The sequence below is a fragment of the Patagioenas fasciata genome, chromosome 5, assembly GCF_037038585.1.
Source record: "Patagioenas fasciata isolate bPatFas1 chromosome 5, bPatFas1.hap1, whole genome shotgun sequence".
Taxonomy (NCBI): Eukaryota; Metazoa; Chordata; class Aves; order Columbiformes; family Columbidae; genus Patagioenas; species Patagioenas fasciata.
In genome coordinates, this window is record NC_092524.1 from 30,009,122 (window position 1) to 30,032,758 (window position 23,637).

General features: G+C 40.7%; 1 protein-coding gene across 2 annotated transcripts in view; it reads right to left on the reverse strand.

Annotated features, from left to right (window-relative positions):
* The window catches only part of INO80 (INO80 complex ATPase subunit), a 74,566-nt gene extending 51,822 nt beyond the window's left edge, over positions 1–22,744 (reverse strand). Inside the window, exons 1-13 of one of the 2 annotated variants that reach the window (XM_071809172.1) lie at positions 22,501–22,744; positions 13,118–13,303; positions 12,081–12,247; positions 11,917–11,984; positions 10,307–10,468; positions 8,398–8,518; positions 6,909–7,123; positions 5,832–5,885; positions 4,057–4,260; positions 2,590–2,785; positions 2,330–2,397; positions 1,794–2,003; positions 1,168–1,248 (exon numbers count right to left, since the gene is read on the reverse strand). In XM_071809172.1, coding sequence (XP_071665273.1) covers positions 1,168–1,248; positions 1,794–2,003; positions 2,330–2,397; positions 2,590–2,785; positions 4,057–4,260; positions 5,832–5,885; positions 6,909–7,123; positions 8,398–8,518; positions 10,307–10,468; positions 11,917–11,984; positions 12,081–12,247; positions 13,118–13,260 — 1,689 coding nt within the window. In that variant the 5' untranslated portion in view covers positions 13,261–13,303; positions 22,501–22,744. The remainder of the gene's footprint in view (positions 1–1,167; positions 1,249–1,793; positions 2,004–2,329; positions 2,398–2,589; positions 2,786–4,056; positions 4,261–5,831; positions 5,886–6,908; positions 7,124–8,397; positions 8,519–10,306; positions 10,469–11,916; positions 11,985–12,080; positions 12,248–13,117; positions 13,304–22,500) is intronic. The other variant, XM_065839572.2, reaches the window with a different exon arrangement.
* Between the last annotated feature and the right edge of the window lie 893 nt (positions 22,745–23,637).

The following is a 23,637-nucleotide window of genomic DNA, read 5'->3' on the forward strand; positions in this document are numbered from 1 at the left end:
AGCTTTACAACTACTAAATGACAGTGGCTACATAAGAGAAGGAACTACATGCAACAAAACAAAACTTCCTTCCAGCACAGCAGGTTGATAAACAGAGCAGGTTTAATGTTTAACTAAGCCTTAGTTTGTAACAGCAAACCAGAACCACCAAAACCATTTCCATCTGGCTCACTCCTCTGTTTCTGAAAGTTGCCACCTTTGCGTTACTAACAGCCCCTGTCATTTTGGGTAGGAAAAGAACTTCAGGCGGCATCGGCAAGCTTTGGTCCACCATGTCACATCAGAATGCCCTCTGGTGAGTAACCAAGTTGTGCCATTAGGATACTGGTAGCTAAAAGCTGGCCCACAGGGGGAGAGCCAGAAAAAGTAAAATCCCTGTGTAGGCTTTCAAAAATTCTAAGTTGCACTGCAGTGGGGAGACAAGCCAATCTGTTCTCTCTTCCGTACAGATGAGCTCAAGAGCCTTCGGCTCTGCTCACCTGCCCGCTATTGTGGCTGACAGTGCCAGCAAACCGCTATCAAAAGGAACACGAACAAACGCACATAATTGTCATTTGGTCACTAGTGCAGCTAGTTCTGCTCTCAGTATCACTTGGCTGGTATCTCCTACTTAAGGAAAGTGACTGGATGCCAATCAAGATTTTTTTTTTTAATTAAGGTATCTATTTCTGCATAAAGAAGTAAGCTCCCATCGCTTTTTTCTGTTTTGTTTGTCTGTCTTGGCACAGAAGAATAACTGCTTCCTGAAAAAAAACCCATAAATATGGGAATCCACACTGATTGCCATGAAGCTCAGAATTTGGTCTTCATTTCTACATGTTTCTCTGATTTGTAGAAGTCAGTGAATCATGAAGTCTGCAACTTGTTCTCTTACCAGGCTTTCACATTAAGAGCAAGTGAAAAGATATTACACTGTGAACAAATGAAAATTCTATTTTTATTTATAGATATACTTCTATCTACATACACACACACGTTATCTACATACACACACCTATTGACATACACAAACCATTTCAGAGGTGTAGCTTTAAAACAACGGGAAATGCCATAGCTAAAATGCCTTGTAAGACATTTAAGCTTTCTAATCTAGAATTTATTTCAAGTGTGAAAAGTGTGCATCTGCTATCAAGCACACCGACCAGAAATAAGCTATAATTCACCCACCTCAGCCAGATGTGCAAGGAGAGCAATGCTTTGCACTGTTTTACCCAGACCCATTTCATCTGCCAGGATTCCATTGATGCCCTGAAAAAGATCCATAAATGAACACCTTTACCTTACTACTTTTTATCCATACCGGACTAGCAGAACAATTGCAACTGAATTTAGGGGGAACAGCCCCAGTGTAAAAACTCTGAAACAACTTGGTGTTTCTTAGGTCTACTACTAAGAGACAATTTATCTCAACTGCACTCGGGCTGATTTTTTTCTCAGCCCGTCTGCACTTTGCTATCACAACACCAGCTGGGTTCACGCACCAGGTCGAGGCTGCCTGCAGTTTACCAAGCCTGAAACAGTATGTGGTTCCGAGCAGTGTAAGTTTTCTCAGTGTATAATCTAAGTGATAAACAGTTGTATAAACATCCACATGAAGAATCTTGGACTTAATGTCCCATTCAAAGTTCTTATTTCCTTAATAATCAAGAATACCGATAGGTGGCCTACATGATCGCTTCCTTTCTTTTAAAGACTTTACAGATTTAGTATACACAGTCTACTTTTAAAACCATTAAATGTCTTTAACCAATTTTACTCTAGAAGTCTTAAAAACTAAACAGTAACTAAGATACCTGTTCATATAGGTTGGCCAGCCAATTCATGCCTTTCAGTTGGTAACCTTTCAGTTTTCCATTGAAAATAGTAGGCTGTGGAATATCTTCTCCTGCCCGGATAGATGGGTTTGCTAAACTGTAGCTCTCTCCAAAGCCAGTACCGGATTTGTTAGCAGCCCGTAGAGCAGCTGCCCGGCTCTCCTTTGCATCTTCATCAAATGATCTCGTCTAAACAGGAAGAGGAAAGTATGCATAAGATGACGAACATATTAATTTACCAAGAGACTACATAGTAAAAGGTTTTTCTCTTCGCATTGAGACACAGGATGTCTGCCGGAAACTAACAGAAAATAAGCCTGTTGCTATAGCCCAAATCTTTATAAGGTATTTTTCTGCCTGATCACCACAGAAAGTGGCAATGGGATTAGATTCAAATACTGCACCCAGCATTAAACAACTCTACTTGACTTGGCTGCTGTGAAAGATGCTGGTTCTGAGGCCTCTACCTATTACTCTGCTTTCTCTTCTACTTTATGGATCCAAAAAATACATACCCGGGCCTGATGAATCTGGTAAGCATCCTCGGCATTTTTCAGAGCTTGGGCCTTGTAATAGTTACTATCTGAAAACAACATCTCCACGTCAGAGCTCTGCAGCAGTAATCACCCAAATTAACACACAGATAAATACCAGTAATCGTAGCAGTGTTTCTTAGACAGAAGGTTTTTGTGTTTGAAATTGTAAGTTTGCACGATAACGTGTGGAGCACAGTAAATTTCAGAGTGCACAGAAGGACTGTAGATCAATCACTTACCATAATCTTCTTGGGTGATGTTGACCACTACTCCTCCACCAATATCAATCTGCCTTTGGGTAGAGCTGTCTTCCAGTTTGCGTAGGATTTCCTCCTGTATTCCATCATGTCCAATATCTCGTTTACGACTCATAAAATGGGCATATAATTCAGTTTGTGTGATCAGGAAGTTAAGTTTTCGCTGCTGTCTCTTAGCCTAAGAAAAGAGCATTTCCAAAAAGACAGATGAAGGGAAAAAATAGGACAAAGGTTTAATGATTAAAATATTAATATCATTAAAGGAAAAGAAATAACTTAATAATGTATCAGCAACTAATCTATCTAGATGATATTATGTACATCACAGTGATAGCAAAATGCTAGACTACTATTTGCATATAAGAATATTGACCAGCACCATAAACATCTATATTAAAATATAAAATTGTTGTAAAGTTCTTTCAAATTGAGTAATCAAGGCAAAGAACACCATAATCTAATAAAAGAAAGCTTATAAGTTTTGTTTACACTGAAGAATTAAGAGACTGCAAAAATAAACAGGATTTTAAAAGAACTGAACAGTAAGAAAACCCTCTCATAGCAACCGAACTCCAACATTCTGTTTCTTACTAGTAAAAAGAATTATGGTAGAATACATGAAATATATCACTAGCTAATACAGTTGAGATACTGTAACTGCCTGGGGTTCAGCAAGACGTTGCAGGAACTGTTCATTCTTAGGTTCTGGTTAAAAATGCTACAGTTAGAAGTTGTCTATTAATCTAAGCTGAAAACTTCACAAAATGCTTATGAATTTCAAAAATGAGAGGAACACATTAAATAAAGCACAATTTGAGCCTAAAACTAAACATCAGGTATCCTAAAGATTCAACCTCAGCTATTTACGACACTTGTAAGGTAATAACTATACATCCACTAGAGAGCTTTGGCAAGGAAGCTGCTGCTTAAATTCAATCCCTATTCCTCTGTAAGGGAGTCCATGAAGCTGTCACTTGGCCAACAAAAAAGCTATCACAGAAAAATTCTGTGCCCCATACATAAATTACAATATCAGTTCACTGTGAGGGAAAAAAACCAACCAACAGGAAAAAAAAGACAAGAAAACTCAATGTGAATGGAAAGGCGGCTCGCCTTCTGGACCCAGAACGATGTACAAGCCATCACAAAAGGTCCTTACCAACACTGAGTTAGGTATGTCTGTGAGACACATGCTGCTTGTTCTACCTCTTCCTTCATTTCACTCACTTGTAAAGAATTTATGCAGTTCAAAAGCTTTTTTTATCATCTCTAGCTAACATTAGAAGGATTATGTAAAAAGTTCGAAGACAGCAAAAGAAATGCGTGGAATACTGCTGAAACAGAACAAATAACTGAATTTCATAGCCTGGATTTAGAAGCTCAAATTATCCAGTCACTTCTGTGTCTCCTCAACAGATTAATTATCAGCAATCTGTATTTTAGCTGTACCTCTCTCATCTCCTCATCCAGCTTGCGTTGCTCCAGAGCCTCTTTCTCAGCTCGTTTACGATGTTCTTTTTCTACCTTTTCGTACTTTTTCCAATAGAGAAGCATCTCCTTGGTAAGGCGACGTGCCCGTGGTAGAGTTTCCTTACAGTTTTTCTGGGCCTGCAGAGCAGCTCGACGTACCTCCCTCATGCACTGATGGGCAAGCTAGAGAGAAATAAGGTTTTGGAAACTGTGGTAAAATGTGCAGATTTTAAAGAAAGCTGGTAATAAACACCAACAAATTTAATTATAACCAAGAGTGAACCTTCAGAAGATAAAAAACTATGATACTTTACTTAGTAGTAACGCTTTTGAAACAGCATGAGAGAATGTGAACTTCCAAAAACCCCCTGAGATGGTAGAGAATTCAAAACCTGAGGACAGTTTCAGCATGGCAAGGTACTTAAAGGACTGAGCCACTGGGTAGGTGCCTGAAAGGAGCTCAAGGCCCACCTGCAACTCTAACTCACCTATTCTAGACACGTTTCTGTGGCTCTTTTCTCACTGTTTTAACAAGGCTGCTCCAACAGCAGTGTCGGTGGAACACAATCCCATCCACATGTTAATATACTAAAAGGTTGGGGGAGTATCCTACAATTCTCCTACCATCTCATGAAGAAGCATAATACATTGTATTTTTTCGTTCTAGTATAAATAAATTAATGTCATTGTCATAATGGTCAAAATTGCTGGGTCTGATGTTTGTGACCGTTCTTTTTTCCTCCAATAAAATTTGCACATCAACAATTCTAACACGTTTCAAATGATCAAACAAAAGGAAAACAAAGAAACAAAAGCAGACTTTCAAACTCTCTAAGTCTGCTGCATTACTCACTTGCTAAAATGCAATCTGTCATACCTACAAATGCAATAGTTTTAGGGTATTTGCCCAGACATCACAGAGAAAACCACTCTCTGCTAGCTAAGGAAGACCATAGGCGAGAATGTACCTACAGCAAAGTTTTTTAAATACATACGTGCAGGTCCTGATTTTCGCATCCCTTACACAGAAAACACTCCCTTTCTTGATAATGTATGCACAGAATGGAAAATTTCCTACATTGTCTTCTCTGTGATGACTCTCAGCCATACACTTGATTACCTTTTTAATTAGCCATACAAATGAATCAGACAGTTGAGTGTAACACTTGAAAAATGCTCAGAAAGGCATTACCAAGTGTTTCTAAGGTAAAGCATTCCAGGTATAAACAATGACACTTCTCAGAGAAGATGAGGAGATAAATTCCTTTTGCAATCACTTAACGCAGAAGACTCTTCTATTTTCAACCTCAGTTCATATGTATATTTATGTAAATTAATCCATTTAATATTCCTGAGCCCCTTTGATTTAAGCAAGAATGCTTACATGAGCAAATTCTAGCTAAGAGATAGTTGGGCAGTTCAAAAGCCGAAGTGTACTGAAGGCGTTCATGTATTGTATCAAAAATCAGTAAATTAAAAATGTAGAAACTAAATCTTATGAAAGCCAGAAAGACCTCATGAAAGAAATTAATGTTGCTCGTTTCATATCTTGCATATGATACGCGCCAAAAGGACACATCTAAAAAATGAAGCGCCTTATATAAAATCACAAATTACTTACAAAATTCAGTGCTTTCTCCTGTACTACTCTGCTAGTATAGTCAGTTTTGTAAGAGGCAGATGAAACATAACGAGGTTACAGTTGGCTTATTAAATCTAGTACAAGTAACAGTATAAAGCTAAACACCACTTACCTTTTTACTGTTGGTGAGGAAAAGGTTGCGGGCTGAGGCTTTCTGTTTGTATGCCTATAAAAGAATACCATACTAAAATCAGGTAAAGGGTAATTGCTTTACAGTATTTTAAAAGATCACTATTGAGTCTTCAGCAGATACACATGCCAACTTCAGCCATGCACACTGTTGAATAATTGGGTACAGCTACTGTAAATATTTTTTGTTTTGACTGAAACAGCTTTTCATCCTTAGTTACTGAAGGCGTATCTAAATGTATTCCAACTCCTGAAGGAAGCATGTAAAACACGTTTTTCAGGATTGTTTTTTAATTGCTATTGTTACAAAGCAGGGTTCTCCTATTCTTCTGTTATCACTGAAGTAAACAACAAAAATTTCCATTGTTTCCCAAAGATGGTAAGAATTAATGTAGATCCTGTTTGTCATGTGAGCAAAATCAGTCTTTTGAAAAAATGAAATCTATCATACTGCACATATTCTTTGCCTAGCTTCTAAGTTCATAAAGAATTATACAGCCATCATTCACGTTCAGCTTCCTAGAATTCAAAGTCTGTTAGATGTGAACTCCGAAAAGCACGTTTTAAAGTCCACTCTGATCACATCTCAGAAAATCCAGCTTTCTATTTCAATGTGCCTGAAGCTCATCCTGTAAGCAGTACAAACACTTTTCCCTAGACTGTTTCTGAAATAAGTTTCCAAACCCATGCATTGCTACGATGACTGAAACACTCCTTTCCTGAACTTTAGGTAAAACCTAGATATTAGTTTGCACTACGTTGCTATCCTGCAGCTGAACAGCAGCAGCTGCTGGAGTTTACTGTACTATTCCTAGAAAGGGGGTGGGCAGACAAATGACCGTGGAGGCAAAGTAGCGCATGTTCCACTTAGGTATCACTGGTGATAAGAAATTCAAACTATGCTTTGCTTACAGATTGCAGAACATCAGTTTGGCCACTAGTGACCACCAGAAAAATCAGGTTTTACTTCACTCTGTATTTCCAAATGTCAACTCTACATTAATTATCTGTTTCATTTTCTTGCCATCACCACTGACCTACTGCCATTAGCCAAGCTCACCTTTGGCAGCTCCTTTTTAACGATACTAAGCCACACTTTCCGCCGACGTGCGTTAAGTTGCTCAATAGTCATATGCTTTTTCTTGGACCCAGGTGGCGGCGTATCATGAGAAAACTTGGCAAAAACTTTGGTCTGGTGATGGTGGCGTCGTGGTGACTCCTCTGAGGAGAGTTCTTCATCTCGTCTCCTCTTTTTCTTTACTTTTTTCAACTTGCCTGCATGGGAACAATTATCATAAAAATCCATTTATTTTTCTATTTTTGGGATAGATGTTATCAGGTAACTCTCCTGAATAAACTAGCCTAGTCAATTTATATGCAGAACCAACAAAAAGTCAAATGTATCCATGTTTGTCAATTCTGGTAACATCCATTTATCATGTTAGAGATTTCCTCATTACTTTACAATGCAAAGATTCTTCCTGTTTAATAAATAGAGTGGTGAAACGCAGCTTTTCCACCCATGGAAACATGCCCTAGGAGTTAAAATGTCTGGGACCTGGTACAATGTTGTCTTAGTTTGTGGTAAAATTACACTTAAAGACATGTAAAGGTAACAACATTAGCATTTGGTAGGATAATCTTAAATCGATCTTCTCAGTAGTTGAAAGAGATCGGCATGTTACCATGTATTAGAGATACTAGCTTTCAGAGGAAATTGATTCTGGTATTGGATATTAAAAATATTCTTCCTGAGTATGCAAAATCATGGATGCTGCAAGATTAGTGGAGGAAAAAATATGTATTTAAAGGAACTTGCAGAAAGATAGGAAGGAAGGATGCTCAAAATAGCCCCCTTAAAACACAGCTCAAATTGAAGTACTTGCACTAGAGAGAATTCACCTTCTGCTGACAGTTCAGAGCGTTCTCTTCCTGCTTCCTTACAGCTTTACAGCTGCTGCCAGCTCAAGTAAGAAAGGAAACTGTACTTCCTGGCAAATGTGCATCTGAGAAATGGCAGCTGAGACATTACAGAAGTAATTCTACTTTAACTCACACTGAACATCAATTCTGAGTTCGTTCCCTCTGATTTTCACAAAACACTCTCCCTATCATCTCTTGTTCATGGGAATTACATATTCAGGAATAGCTGCATCAAGTACTGGATAAGTTCTTAAATTTTTCAAGGAACTATAGCATTTTCAAAAAACTCTTGAGTGTGTAGACCATGATATGCAACAGTGTTTATGGATGTAAGTAATGAATAAAGCTATCAGGTTCTTACTGCATAGCTCTTTCATTCTGGATTCAGAGGTCCACAAAGAAAATCTAAAGCCATGAACTCAATTCACACTGCTTTTTATCACTCTAGCTTTTTAGAAGCCAGAGAGAAAGCACAGTATTTTCTGAAGATTTTCTTCTGGGACAGAATCAGATATTTCCAAGCAAAATCCAAAAGTGTTGAACATTTGTGCTTATGCAAAGGAAACAACATAGGAAAGGAGTTTAATCACAGTAGCCATTTAAAAACATAAGATTAGTGACTTTACCTTTTAACTTTTTCTCTTCTTTAAACTTCTTTTTCTTGGGCCCTAGCAGGTGGCGCTGCTGCTCATAGTAAGGGTCATGCGTAGACAGCAGCCCCGCGCTGTAGTACTGATACTGCTGCAACTGAAGTGGATGCAAGTGAGCACAGTAGTGGAAAACAGATACAGCAGGCAACCTCTTTCAGATCTCGATCATAAATATAAGACGACAGAAAACATGCCTTTCTCCACAGTCAGCATTATTATCAAGGGCTGTACAGTGTCCAAAGTGAAACCACGGCTGCAAAGGTGGACCTCAAGTTGCACACACGGAACCAAACCCACCCAGTTAAGCGCGACAGGAGGACTGGGCAGCGCAGCTCACGCTTTCAAAACACATCACTTTAGTTTTATTCCACATGGCTGCTGCCCAGCGAGGGCATCCCATTACATGGAGGGGTCCCATCACGGACCCCTGGTTTGTTTTGCTTACATTCCCAAATCACATACGTGTTCTACTTTATCATCGCAAGGGATGTTAAAGGACAGGTTTAGGTAAAAGGCATTTAATAGATTTCCACAAGGAGAAACAAATTGAACATTCAGATTATCAAGTAAAATAGAGCTGCCTCAGCATTTTTTTCAAATTATCAAAAAAGTCAGTCTATTCCAAGCATTATTCAACTAAAATATTGAAGAACTATACACAGGTTAGGCATAAACAAAAGAGAGTACAGGTCAGAAAATATTTTTTAAAGCCTAAGCATCCTATTAACTTAATAAAAGATTTTTGAAAGTTGAGAACATCCGCATAAACTTTTTTGGACAGACGTGTTTCCCTCCCTGCCCCTCCATCAGGTACTGTATCTGTACTGCTGATCTGACAATACCCTGGTTGTTTTCACGGGTATTATTTCTTACTAGGCTGGAAATAAGTATTTAAGTATAATCTAACAAAAGTTATGACCTGTGTGAAAATTTGGTGCATGAATTTTTGTGTAGTTATGTAATATTTCAAGAAACTAACACAATCTGCATTCAAAACTTCACAAACAAACACAGGAAAGAGGTGGACAGAAGCAAGGACTTGGGTATGAAAGTTATGTTTTCACTCTACTGGAGAAATTTCAGAAGAATATGAAATAAGACAACAAGTTTTCACATCAGGTACATCATCTGATAGCAGAATAGGATGACTTCCTTCATCTGAGACCTACTTTCTAGTGCAACGCAAAACAGCAATGAAAATAATTTGTGCAGAAGTCCTTGTAATTTGAAGAAATATATTACTAGTTCATAACAGTCATAAAACTTGGCCTGCTACTAAAAAAAAGGCACACTACTTTCTTCTAAGGAATAGAAAAAAAGAGAGTATGAGAAGAAAGTCTTAAAGAAAATAAGGGTAAAAAAGCAAACAAGTAAACACCCCAAAATGACAAAACAGGGGAGAAAACTAGGAATTCCCTTACAAAAGGTAAACATCACCTTACTACTTGCTGTCTCAGTGATGATACAAGCATACTGCTTTGGATTTAAATACACAATTTTAGTCTTGAACAGCAGCTATTACCTGTATTATAATTTAACGCACAGCACCTCAGTTTTCCAACTCTTGCACTCTAGCACCCTGTACTTGCTGTAATGAATACAAGCTATATATACACATGTACCTGCACTAGCTACATAAATTATTGAGAGATTCTGAGCATAAGGCATTAACATCTTTTCAGTCTGTACATAATTAAATAACCCTTGTCTGAAACTGATGCTCGATTGTTCTAGTCTACCAAACCAGATATTTTCCAGTCCACAAAATATTATGTTTCTTTGGGTTTTTGATTTTTTTTCCCCAGAAAAATGGAAGAGAAGTTAAAATAATGCAGTTAAAGGAAAGAATAAAAATCAAGGACATGTAAAAATTCGGGATTTTTACCTCTTTGTCTTTGCTATATTTAGTTTGATGCAGTTTCTTGTATTTGTGTAATCGCAGCATATTGTGAAGTTCCTCCCTTGAAAGAGAAAATTCTTCTTCATCCTCTCCATCCTCATCACTTGGTGAATCTGTGTCACTGGAGTCATCACTCAGAAGGATACTCTAACAAGAATAAATGGAGACTAATTTAACAATCACAAGTTCCTGTACTGAATTGTTTATTTATACAAAGCACTCTGGAGCCTTTACCTAATAAAGGGCTACAGGTCTGGCCCAACAATAATACTGCACATTTACGAAGTGTCTTCCATCTGAAACACCTCAAATGGAAAAGTTTGCTGAGGTACAGAACTGGGTAGCAGTGAATCCAATGCTCATTTTCCAATTTTGGGGGAGGTGGTTTTCTGTTAGTTTGGTGATAGGCAAGTCATTTTAGAATGCACTTTGCCTGTTTGTGGCTTCAGAAGGCTCTTTTCAGCAGTGAAAAAATCCAGGATACCAGTAGGGGCCTCTTGTGATCTGTGGTTGCAGGTACTTTCCTACCCCATTCCTGCTATTCTGTCACTTGCACCTGCATCAGCTGCAGCACATTCGGCCCTTGTCTGACCTCTCAACAATCCACCTTTGCAAACTACAGAAGGCTACAGCACAAAGAAAATGCAAAGACAGCATAAAGCCACCATTCCACTCTCTCCTTCCACCCTCATTTGGACCTTGTACTGAGTTCCTGTTAGAAACAAATTTTCAGCTGAGTCCCAAATGTCCATTTAATATCTTTCATAATAGTTCATTTGAATTTGGACAGTGTACTAAAATTACTTCAAGCTTCTGAATGTATACTCACTATGCAATTTAACTAAAATGCTGCTGCTCACCAAAATCAAAATGCCTACTGTCCATTTTGCTGCACAATTTAAATGAAAGCCTCATATCTACAGAGACTATAATTCTATTTTGTTCTACCAAGGTCTCATACAATATTTATTTTCAACCATCACATACTCTTCTTTCCATTTCCAGGATGAGAAGCCTCTATAGAATCTATTTTTTGCTTTGGTAAATGCTTTTTCTTAATGTAAAAAAACCCAACCAACCAAACAAAAACAAACAACCAAAACCAACCAACCAACCAAATAGTGCAGCAAATAAGTAAATACAGAACAAGGCTAAGACTAAAGAATTCATTTGGAGCCATCTTTTCAGCAATGCAAAATATTACCACATCTCTATGCCATCTTATGTCTCTTTCTCAGTGTACGATTTTGCATCAATTAAATTGCATCACATGATTTAGGGCAGCTCTTAAAACACACTAGTCAACTTTCTGAGCTCTCAGTAGCATATGTAAAGTAAAATTTAAAGGACTACTGAGATGAGAACAAACTTACTGTAAACTTACTGTATTTGGAAATCATATTTGTGATAATTTGTGATAATGCTTTGACCAGTGTTCAACTTCTTTTCTTGCTTCTGTCTGCTTGCTTACATGTTTCTACACCATGACCTATGCTGGATGACAAGATGGAACCAGTCACCACTGTCCACAGGGTGTGGACTGGAACTCTACTCAAAGATTTCATAACAGCTGCATTTGTTTCCAATGTTCTTACCTTCAGCCACTTTCTGCTTTTCTTCAGTTTGGAAAAGTTATACAAGCTCCCTTTTTCAGACTTTGGTTCTGTTTAGAGAAAAAATTAAAATAAATTTCTTAAGAAATAACCCTTCTCCCAGCTTATCGCAAAGAAGGCAGAGACTCCGTCTAGAGCATGCCCACCTGGCTGCAGTACTCCGTTCAGGGAATGCGTGTTCAGCATCCCGGAATTCCCTGCTCCAGAAGACTCCCCAAGCAAAGAGTTCGGAGGCTCTTCCTTAACTTGCATCAGGGGATCCCCAGACTGAGGCAGCAAAGGATTGTCATCCAATCCATCTTCACTTTCATCGCTGCAAGAAGATGCGTAATATGATAACAATGACAGGAAAATATTCAAAAAAGGAGATGTCCATGCAACTTCCTTACATGTGGCCATTTGTCTTAAGGCCTGAGAACTGGAACAGCTTCAGATGTAATTTTACGCATTAGAAATATTGCTGTTAATAGTTTCTCACTAACCCCTCAGCAGCAGTTAATCAGACCAGCCTGGCTGTGCTATCAACCTGCACCTTCAGTCTTTAAATGGGTATCTTAATTTGAGAAGCATGAATTAAGTAAGAAAACAATATCAAGTCAAACTAAAGCACAACATTGCCATCCCCAGCACTACTGTACCTGTAACAAATCTAAAACTGTACTTTTTCTACTCTTAGTGCAGGTTTCAGTACATGCATTTAAGTATACCTGTTATCTATTACCCAGACAGTTATCAGTTCTGTAACACTACAATTCCAAAACACTGATGAAATTAAACGTAGTAAATTATTTTGGGACAGAAATGCAGCTTGATGACTCACTTCTCATTGCTACAATCCACATACGAATTCTGCATCTGACAACAGTCTTTGTATTTCACTTATGGCTACAGGCCATCTCCCTGAGAAATCAACTTAGGGCTTGTTCAACCTACTTTTTGCAAGGAAAGTTTTGGCCACTCAGCTACAAAAATGAGCTTTAAAACATCGTGCTAATTTGTACCTCGGCTGGCAACACACTGAATTATCAGTGTGAGCTAAGAGAAGCACAGTACAAGATCTCTGAAGGCAAAGAGTTTATAATGAACAAGCCGCTACTAAACCCATAATATGGTGTTGTCCGGAAACAATGTAATAGAAATGCTTGTCTTTCCTTGGTATTCGCAACAGAAAAGGTTTTGGTACCTGGATATACTCCTGTTGAAGATGGCAGAGGTCTGTCGTAAAAACTGATCCAGTCGCAGAGCTTTCTCCAGATACTGCAGATAAAGGGGTTTTGCCAGCTCTGAGCAGCTGCCATCCTCCCCAGCACCCAGCTCCGAGGCCATAGAACAAACTTCTCCTCATGCACAGGAGCCTCTGGACACACGGCTGTCAATGAGGAACAACAGGCACTATCACCACCACCTCCTTGGAGAGGAAGGAATTGGGTGAGCAGGAGAATGTACTGCAGGGTACTCCAAATGCTCACATTTCACAGCACACGTCACCAAGGTAGTTCTGGGCAAAAAGTTTAGGTGGCAGTTAATAGGTATATTAAACAAACAAACAAACAGAAACTCACACTGAACCTTACACCACAATGTTACCATAGCCAAAAACTAGATTCTTAGTTTTCTGTTTGATGACGTCACAGACACCATTTGAGAGCAACCAGTGCTGCACTGACCTAGTGCGGGAGCCCAAGTGCTGACAGAGAAATGCAAAGTACAATGAAGCCCGTCCTTGAACATCTAAAGTAAATTTCCATCACTATTAAAGACAAAACGTTTAACTCTGCAGAGGACAGCTATTATTAAAGTTGAATTAAAGCAATTAAATTATTGCAAAGTTGAATCACGTATATAAACTTACTCCAAAAAGGAAGAACTATGGTAAACATCGTTCTTCTCTTGTTTTTATCATTCAGTTCATACAGAATACCTGTAAGACTTTACTCTAAAGTAATGTCACTCTTACAGCACTAACAACATAGCTGGTACCTGTTGACAATCTACACCTACTTGACCAAAAAACCCTCCATACTAAAATTCAAGTGTTATCATTATTAAAGTAACACATAATTAGCAATTTATTACATACTTCTGTTTATTTACAAATGTACAACATACTCTAGCTCTGTTTTTTCAATTACTAAAAATAGTCAGATTTTCATTTATTTGTTCTCAGGATTTTAGATTCTCAAAAAATACCACATCACCCCTGCAATATTTCCATCATACATACTTTAAAAACAAAGCTATACAAATATTTTACTGCTCTGTCAACTGCAGTTTTATTTTACTTCAGCTACAAAAGATGTCATAACAGCTGTTACAGTAATAGCTCTGTCAACTGGAATTTTATTTTTCTTTTGTTACAAAAGATCTCATCATTGTTATAAAAATAAAGAAGAAGATAATTTTAAATTATTTCCTAAGTCACAGTTCTTACCGTATAAATGAAAGTGCTGTCAATACCCTAAATATGATACCACTTACTAATAAATAAATGTCTTAAGCTCTTGCTTCTGGTAGAGTACAAAAATAAGACCAGTCAGCTTTTGAAAGACTTAGATTAATTGCTCTTCTGAACGATTTTTCTGGTTTCTGTAACTTTAAGAAAATATTACAAAACCTGAAGCAAACTTCACAATTTACTGCAAAACACCTTATGTTTGTTCAATTATTAAATTGTTAATGACTAAATTGTTTCAAGTTTACATAAGTGAAAACACAGATAGAGTATCTGGTCTTCAAATTATCCTCTCTTTGTGTATACAGTCCAAAAAAACAGCATCTAACTTTTTCCACATTTTTATCGTCAAAAAATACAGAACAGATTCAGAACAACCAACATTACAAAACACTATGATGTGATTACCATCTTGATACTAATTGCTGTGTTTGAGCAAGAGCAAAATTTATTATTTCTTAATAAAAACCTAGACTTGATTTAACATCTTTACCCACACAGAATACACAAGAGCATGCCAGAAATTGTTAGACAGTATAACAGCCCTAATTTTGAAATTATTTTTAGACTGAAGCCATCTAGGTTTAGCTTCCTATATGCTTGATCTTTGTACACCTGACAGCAACAGAATGAACAACCTCTGCTATCAAATACCCATTTCCAGCAGAGGTTAACAGACAGACCAAAGCACCTGAAAGCTTTCCGTTTGATAAGTGCATTATGATTCATGTTTTCCAAGAAACTTTCATCTACATATATCATATTCCTTAACAGTCATTTGGAAAAAACAAACAAACCCAAAACAAAAAAACCCCAAACAACCAAAACCCCAACCAAACTAAAATTAAAAACGGTCTTGCAAGAGACAAGGTCATGAAGAAAGTAATGAGGTTAGAAAATGAGAGGAAATATAAAAGTTGTGTCTGATGGATTAAATCATTATGGGAGGGGATAGAAAAGGACATTAAGAAGATGAAAATGGTGTTCCTTCTCATCACCAATAAAAATGATATCTACTATAGAAGCAAGATTCAACCTTTAGTACCACACCACAAGAAGTACGGTGATCCGTTTTATCACCCCATCACAAAATGTATCCGTCAACAAAAGCATGTGTTATGTGAACATGGCAGTATTTTATCTTCTCAGGCAAAACATCATGTGCAATCACTGCTTAATGATTTTGCTCAGAACCAAAGGGCATCTTTCACCTGTCTGCTCTCTCCAGTAAACCTCCTTCCCAAAACTCAACATTTGCTAGCACTGCCTGTCCTCAAGACACATCCAGAAAGAAACACACCCCACATGGCATAAAGCACACAGGACTTTTCTTGGATTCACTGCCTTCAAATAAGCTACCAAACCCAATAGGTTCTTCTGCACCCCAGTGAGCCTTGTCCTCAGAAAACCATACAAGCTGAACAGCAAAATAAAGGGATAGATTTGATATTCAGACAGATTTGAAGTTTTTAACTGCAGGACGGCAAACAGGCCAGAGGCAAACCAAACACAATTATATTCCTGATCTCAAATTAGTAAGTGGATGCTTTTCTGGCTGCCCAGAAACACCTGCCTACGTGCTGGTCTCAGCAGGTGCCCCAGCTTGGATCGGTGTCCCTGCTCCAACCAGCACTGCTGCTCGCCCAGCTCCACACTCACACTGCTCAGGAGATCCACAGAAGACTATTTCTTCACTTGTAAGATATAAATGACCCTATGAAAAGAAGATGCTATCAGATGCATTTAGTAATTAGAAAAATAAGATGTTTTCTCAGGAGTGGCTCATCGCTGCTGCACAGAGTTCCCAGGCAAATTTGAAAGTAATAATACCCTTCGTCTGCAATCGCTGCAGTAACTGCAGAGGTAGGTTTCATTCCATATTTTAGCACATTAAATCCTTGTTGTGCACACTATGCCAAGCATGTGCTCTCATCCGTACTTTTTTCAGATACCTATGTTTTTAAATATTACTTCCCAGATCAGGAAACCTTTTATTTCCGAATTTAAGTCCTCCCTGTGCTGACACAGTATAAGTACTCTGCATTTCACTTGTAGAAAGAGACATGCTTCTGCTTGTCTTCTAACTGTTCCAAGAAGCTCCTGTATATCCAAAGTTAATTACTCTTGTCCTCAAAACAGTTACTTGTCTGTATCCCACCTACTGAATAAACAAACAGAGGACAGCTTAACAATATTCTTCAATGTATTAATAATACCCAAACCAAATGTAATAAGTGCTAGGCAGGAATACTGAATAGAGAATAGCTCAGCCATTGAACTCGGTCTCTCATTTATTTATATGCTAACAGTCGCACAGTGCTTCTCTCTTGATCAAAGTAATAATACGGGAAGCTAATTGAGAGGTACTTCTTTATTCTCTGTTCTTTTGTTCCCACATAGATTTTAAGAAACAAAGAATTCCAATGGTAAGAATTGCTTGAATACCGAAGTGAGAGAAGATGGGAACAAACAAGTGAGAGTCACACTGCAGCCCGATCCCCTAAACCAGAACATCACCAAGACATTGCTTCAGTGGATTCATATGGTGATGACATTCACTCAATTCCTCTTTGCCATTCTTGAAACAAAATCTATCCTTTCGCCTTCTCAGTTTAAGGAAAAGTACAGAAATACAGATTTTCAAAACATTTTCATTACTGATGGTAATATTTAAGTAAATACTCATATGTTACAGGTAGTAAAATGACTGGATGTTGCAGAGTAATCCTCTGCCATCACAACTTTCTTACTGATGAACATCAATTTTATGTTAAGTTTCAGCATCAAATTCAGTGGTTATTTCCCTTTACCTCCCCGATAGTTATAAAGGTTTAGAAAATCAGCATTTGGAAATAAACAGCTGCTGCACTGCCTGGCTGGCACTTCGAATCCTGTAACATTCTTACTCAATCAGAAGTCCACACTGAAATCATTTAATTGTATCATGTGGTCTTTTGAATCATTAAAATCACAAGTAAAACATCAGCAGGATCTGGGTTTAGTTATATATTAGGTTGGTGCAAAAGGAACTGCGGTTTTTGCATTGTTGAAATTTGCTGTTTGGTATTGGAACTCATTCTTAAATAAATGTGGTTACGTTATACGTAATTTTAATGTGTTTTTCTAGCTTTAATTTTTTTTGCTAATGCCTTATTACTAGATGTTTATTTTATATTTATTTTAGACTATAGAAATTATGTTAGACAAAAAGCAAATTCGAGCAATTTTCTTATTCAGGTTCAAAATGGGTCATAATGCAGTGGAGACAACTCACAACAACTCATTTGGCTCAGGAACTGCAAACGAACGTACAGTGCAGTGGTGGCTCAAGAAGTTTCACAAAGGACACAAGAGCCTCACAGATGAGAAGCGTAGTGTCCGTCCATTGGAAGGTGACAATGACCAACTGACAGCAACCATCCAAGCTGATCCTCTTACAGCTACACGAGAAGTTGCTGAAGAACTTGACAGTGACCGTTCTACGGTCGCTCAGCATTTGAAACAAATGGGAAAGGTGAAAAAGCTCGGTAAATGGGTGCCTCATGAGATGACCGAAAATAAAAAAAAAAAATCACTGTTTCGAAGTGTCACCTTCTCTTATTCTACGCAAAAACAAATCATTTCTCGATCGAATTGTGACGTGAGATGAAAAGTGGATTTTATACAACAACAGGTGATGTCTAGCTCTGTGGCTGGACCAGGAAGAACTTTCAAAGCACCTCCCAAAGCCAAACTTGCACCAAAAATAGCCTTGGTCACTGTTTAGTGGTTTGCTGCTGGTCTGATCCACTGCAGCTTTCTGAATCTTGGCCAGACCACTACACCTGAGAAGGAAGCTCAGCAAATTGATGAGATACATCGAAAACTGCAGTGCCTGCCATCGGCACTGGTCAACAGAAAGGGCCCAATTCTTCTCCACAACAATGCCCCACCGCACATCATACAGCCAACGTTTCAAAAGTTGAACAAACTGGGGGCTATGAAGTTTTGCCTCATGCACTATATTCACCTGACCTCTTGCCAACCAACTACCACTTCTTCAAGCATGGATTTTTACACTACAGGAATAAACAAACTTATTTCTTGCTGTCAAAAATGTGTTGACTGTAATGGTTCATACTTTGATTAATAAAGGTGTGTTTGAGGCTAATGATTTAAAATTCACGGTCCAAAATCACAATTACTTTTGCACCAACCTAATATATACCAACTTCATACAAATAATCTTCATAATCATACATGTTTTTTTAAGACCTATACTCAGTTCTGAAGTACCTTGGTTTAAATCACATTGCTTAGTTCAATGTTAACGTAGGTGCAGGATTTCTTCACCCTGTTTTTTCAAGATTGCCCATTACAATGTCTAGTCAGTAAGTAAACACCCAGTATTGGAGAAGAACCTTCCAAGGACATCCTCAGAGAGCTGAGTTATGTTCTAAAACAAGGTTTCCTAAATTCTATACCCCTTGACCCACACCAACCAAACAGGAAAACCACCACTCTCACAAAGCAGCATTTAAACAAACATCCACTGGCTATTTCTGAATGAAATACAAGCTTCTGTTACTGATATTAATTTAAAGCAGGAGCCCCATAAGTGGCAAGTACAGAGCTCAGCACTTGTGCCTAGCTGTGAGTTAGAAAGGCTGTTTGAAATAGTACTTTTTCCTCCTGGAGCCCCTTGTTTTCTTCCTTTTTTTTTTTTCTTTTTTTCCTTCAGTTTGTGGCATCTCTTCACCTTCAGGTAAGGCCCAGAGGATTACTTTTTCTTCTCGTTATGCCTAACACTCACTTGAAACGTTATAGTAAATAATAATAACAACTACATTCTTAGTTGAGGACACATCCACAAACACACGCTGCCATGGAGGCATAAGGTGCAACACAGCAGCTAATCCACAGCAGCCCTTCTTAGCCTGTGGCAAACACAAGGCAAATCAGGGAGGTAAAACTAATTCAAGCTGCCTGGCCTGCCACACACTAAGTGCGTGTACATGAAGCACTGCCAGCCAGCAGGTGAGCATACTTATTAGTTCAAACACTTCAGTCTGCAGAACCAGAGTTTCTTACCTCTCCTCCATCCAACTGGAATAAACACACCAACAAAACATTCAAGTGGACAAAAAGCTGAAATCCCAGTCTGTGTACAGAAAGTATGTATTCATGTACCTATTGACAGTATTGAAAGATTGATCCATTAAGCAGGATTAAAAACTAGGAACAAGAATACAACCTTCTATGCTTAGTTCCTTTACAATTTTAGTATTTTTCTGGGTTTTTTCCACACAGTCTTTTTGTGCTCTGCATTTTGACATCAACTTATTAAGAGAGATATTTCGAAATTGATATGAACACCTAAGATACTTTGTTTTCTTGAAAAAATTTATAATTAAGCCATACAACTCTCATCAGAATAGCAGAATACTGTAAGAATTTCCTGTAGTAACATCTCCAGAATAACTCCTGACACAAACATAGATATCCACACAGAAAACTGAGTCAAGATCTATATGGAAAACTTACATTACTACAGTAATATCACTTAGGTATATTTTTGTCAGATGTCTTTATAAGTGTAAAATCTCTAATACAGAAATTCTGGTGTCATAAAAAAAGCCTGAAGAGATATTTTTCTTGGAGAATTACATATTCTTTTTCCTCCTCTCACATTTTAGCTCGCTTTGATAACGCTTATAGTTACACTGAGAACTATTTTCCAGAGTACACTATATGTCAGGTATTAAAGCAAAACAAACTCCATATAGTCTTTTATGGCAGTGTCTTAAATAGAACCTTCATACACAAGTGATTATTGCCTTAAAAAAAAGCAGATAGGAGGTTATTCTGTATGAACCTAATGCCCTTAGTCTCCACTGAACTCAAGCTGAGTGAACAAAAGACACATACATACAACTGAAGTGTGAGTTCACACCATTTCAGTTTGAAATGACAAAGAAGCCATTTTAACTCATTTTCTGAGTAATGAAATATAGTTAAAACTAGATACCGTCCTATATAAAGTACTCTACTTCACTGTTCTGCTTTTGTAGTAAGGTTTTATATTGTTCTCCAAGGAATGAGACAGCATTGCATTGATCGCTGTTCCACCTTTTAATTGCTTTTAAATACAGAGAAGTGTCAGTGAGGCACAGACTCTGAACTTTCTATCTGCTGAAATAACAGTCACAAATAGGACCTAATTTATTATTATTAAAAACATTAAAAAAGCTATACAGCTCTATAAAAAATTGTCAGAAGCACACACATAAGTGAAAGACGCAATACCTTAAAACACACTGAACACAAAAGTTGGCATGTCACAGCTCTGCTTCCACATTTCAACTAGCATGTAACAGCACCAACTCTTACCCTCACAATTGCCATTGCTTCGCTCCTCCTCCCTCTGCGTGCACGAAACACAAACTGCAGGGGTGGTGTCAGTTTGGTTTGGTTTTTACTCCCTCCACCCCAGACCACGAAAAGGGAACTATGTCCAAGAAAGCTCTAAGAGGATGTTTTTCATCTTGCCATCTAAAACAATCCCTGGCATGTAATTCAGTTTGTCAAATATGCTTATTACAGAATTTACAGCATATTACGTTATACCCAAGTGGAACAAAACTTGCTCATTTAAACAGTCAAGAAATGCAGAGCAGTCCTATATGCAACTTAAACAATATACAAGTGAGAGACGGACTAGAAGTCAATTACAGGGAATAACCTTAAACATTGGGAAATGGTTCAAGCTACAGTCCTGTTTCTTATACTTTTCCCTTAGTGTCTTACCAACACGGTAAGACATACCAACACATATATCATGATGTACTCTTATACATACACATTAAAGAAATAACAACACAAATACATAATTTCTGATTAATGTAAGTTTAAAAAAAAAGTGTTGGTCACATACAGGCATATCAGACATGCTGTACAAATCCATACAGTATATTTATTCATGTATGAGAGAAGTAAAATTCTAATAATGCATATAAGTACATTTCACTATAAAAAAGGAACTTGACTTGCACCATTTTCTTCATGTGAAGAAGAAAATAATCTAAGGCTGAGAAGGAAACTTGTCACTCAAGATTAGCTACAGGGTAACAAAAAGAATGCACAATGATAAATAATACTAATCACAGCAGAAATTTTATGAGGTTATGTGTTTGCAGCAAAACAGGATTCGACTTTACACCACAGCTGTAAGGAGGTATTTCCTAGTGTTTGGATTCACCATTAAACTGTGTTTTATGCACACCCAATAGGTACTTTCTGTCACGAGGGGCGCCGGTTGGCACGAACACGTTCCTGCGGCCGCCGTTCGCACCGGGCCGGTTACACCCCGGGCGCTGCCGGGAAGCAGCTGGCGCTGGGAACTCCCCGAGTTTCACAGGGGGACGGTGCGCACGCGGGGCTGCGCCGCGCACACAGCGCCCTTCCCTCGGCAGCCGGGGCGGCCACGGGCCGAGGGCCCCGCTCTGACACCCGCACACCCCGGGGAACGGGCGGGACCTGCCCCGTGGCGGGGCGGGCTGTGCCTGTGAACCCCGCGGCGCCGCTCCCCGGGGGCCGGAGAGTCCCAGCCCCGCGCTGCGCCGCCGGCCGGTCCCGCAGACGGGGGCGCGCTCCCGCCGCCGCCCGCGCTGCCCGTGACGTGACGCGGCGCTGCCGGCGCCTCCTGCCCTGCCCTGCCCGGCCCGACCCGGCCCGGCCGCGCCACCGCCCTCGCCGCGCGGCGCCCCCTCCCCCCCGCGCACGCGCCACCGCCCCCCGTGCGCACGTGCGGCCGCAGGTGCACGGCGGCGCCCCCGCCCCCCCGCCCGGGCCCGCCGCCGCGCGCACTTCTCCCCTTCCCCCCAGCAGCGTGTGGCGGGGCCCGGCGGGCGCTCCGCGCCGGGCGGGGGAGGGGCGGCTCCCGGAGCCGGTATATCGGGGCGCATCCGGCGGGCAGGGCGGGGAAGGGGCCTGTCCCTTTAAGAAGAGGCCCGGCTGCTGCGGCCGCCGCCGCTTAGCGGGGGGAGTGAAGCCGCGGCCTGCCCAGGCGGAACCCCGCTACCGCCTCTCGTAGCCCCGGCCCGGCATGTCCTTGCTCGGTCACCGCGGTGGCTCACCTGGGTTGCGGGCCCGGCTCCGGCCCGGTGGCCGCGGCGGCAGGGGGCTGGGGGTGTCTCCTGGGCTCGTTCCCCCGTTCGCTCCACCCGGCCTCTCGCCCCGCGTTGCCGGGGCTGGCGCTGCCTGTCTCCTGCCGCGGGGCGCTCTCGACTCCTGCCTCGCCAAGATGGCGCCCGCGCTGCTGCTGAGGAGGAGGCGGCGGCTGCTGGCGCTGGGACGGCGGCGGCGGCCACTTTCGCTCACTGAGAGGAGAGGAGCAGGGACACGGGGAGCCATGGCGGGGGGGAGGAGAGGCGCCATGGCCAGGCCTGAACAATCGAGCCCCGCATACCACCCCGCCACTCCGGTCCCGCGCCTCGGGCCCGCCGCCCCGCTGGCGTTCCCACAGCCGCCGCACGGCCCCCGGGCCCACACCGCGGTCGCCGTCCGCACACGCAGCCCTCGGGGGGCCCGCTCCCATCGATGCGCTCCGGCGACCGATTGGTAGAGTCTGGCACTGACGGAAATTGCCGAAGGTACTCGGCCGAAGCGGCCGGGTGAGTTATCGAGTCTCGCGTGAGGCGGGGTGGGCTCTCGCGATGCTTGCGCGGGGAGGCGGATGTGTACCGGAAGTGGCGCACTCTCGCCCTTGAGCCGCCGGAAGGGCGGTGGGGCCTCCTCACAGCCCCGGGGGACCCAACAGTCGTCCGGAGCGGGGCGGGCAGGGACCCGGCGCTCCCGCCCGGCCGCGCGGCGAGACTTCCCTTCAAAACGGGCAGAAGCGAGGAGGGCCGGCCCCGCCACTGACTGGAGCGCTGAGGTGCAGACGGCGCTGGGATCGGGCGCCGTCACGGTTAACGGCAACGGGGGCACAGCGCGGGGATTTGATGGAGCTACGTGCGTTTTACCACATTCCCTCCGTCTTGCATTAAGAATTGCATCACGGGAGCTCGGAACAAAGTGGGCTGCAAGGTGAATTGTGAGGTTGCTCTGCAACATCTTCCACAACCTATAAATAGTACATTTACAGTAAATCATGAAATCAGTGATTACTCTAGAGCACTTACTGCCTGGAGATACAAATTTGTACTTCATGACTAAGCTGTGTCATCCTAGCACACAGTAGGCACCCAGGACACTAGGAAATAAAGATCACA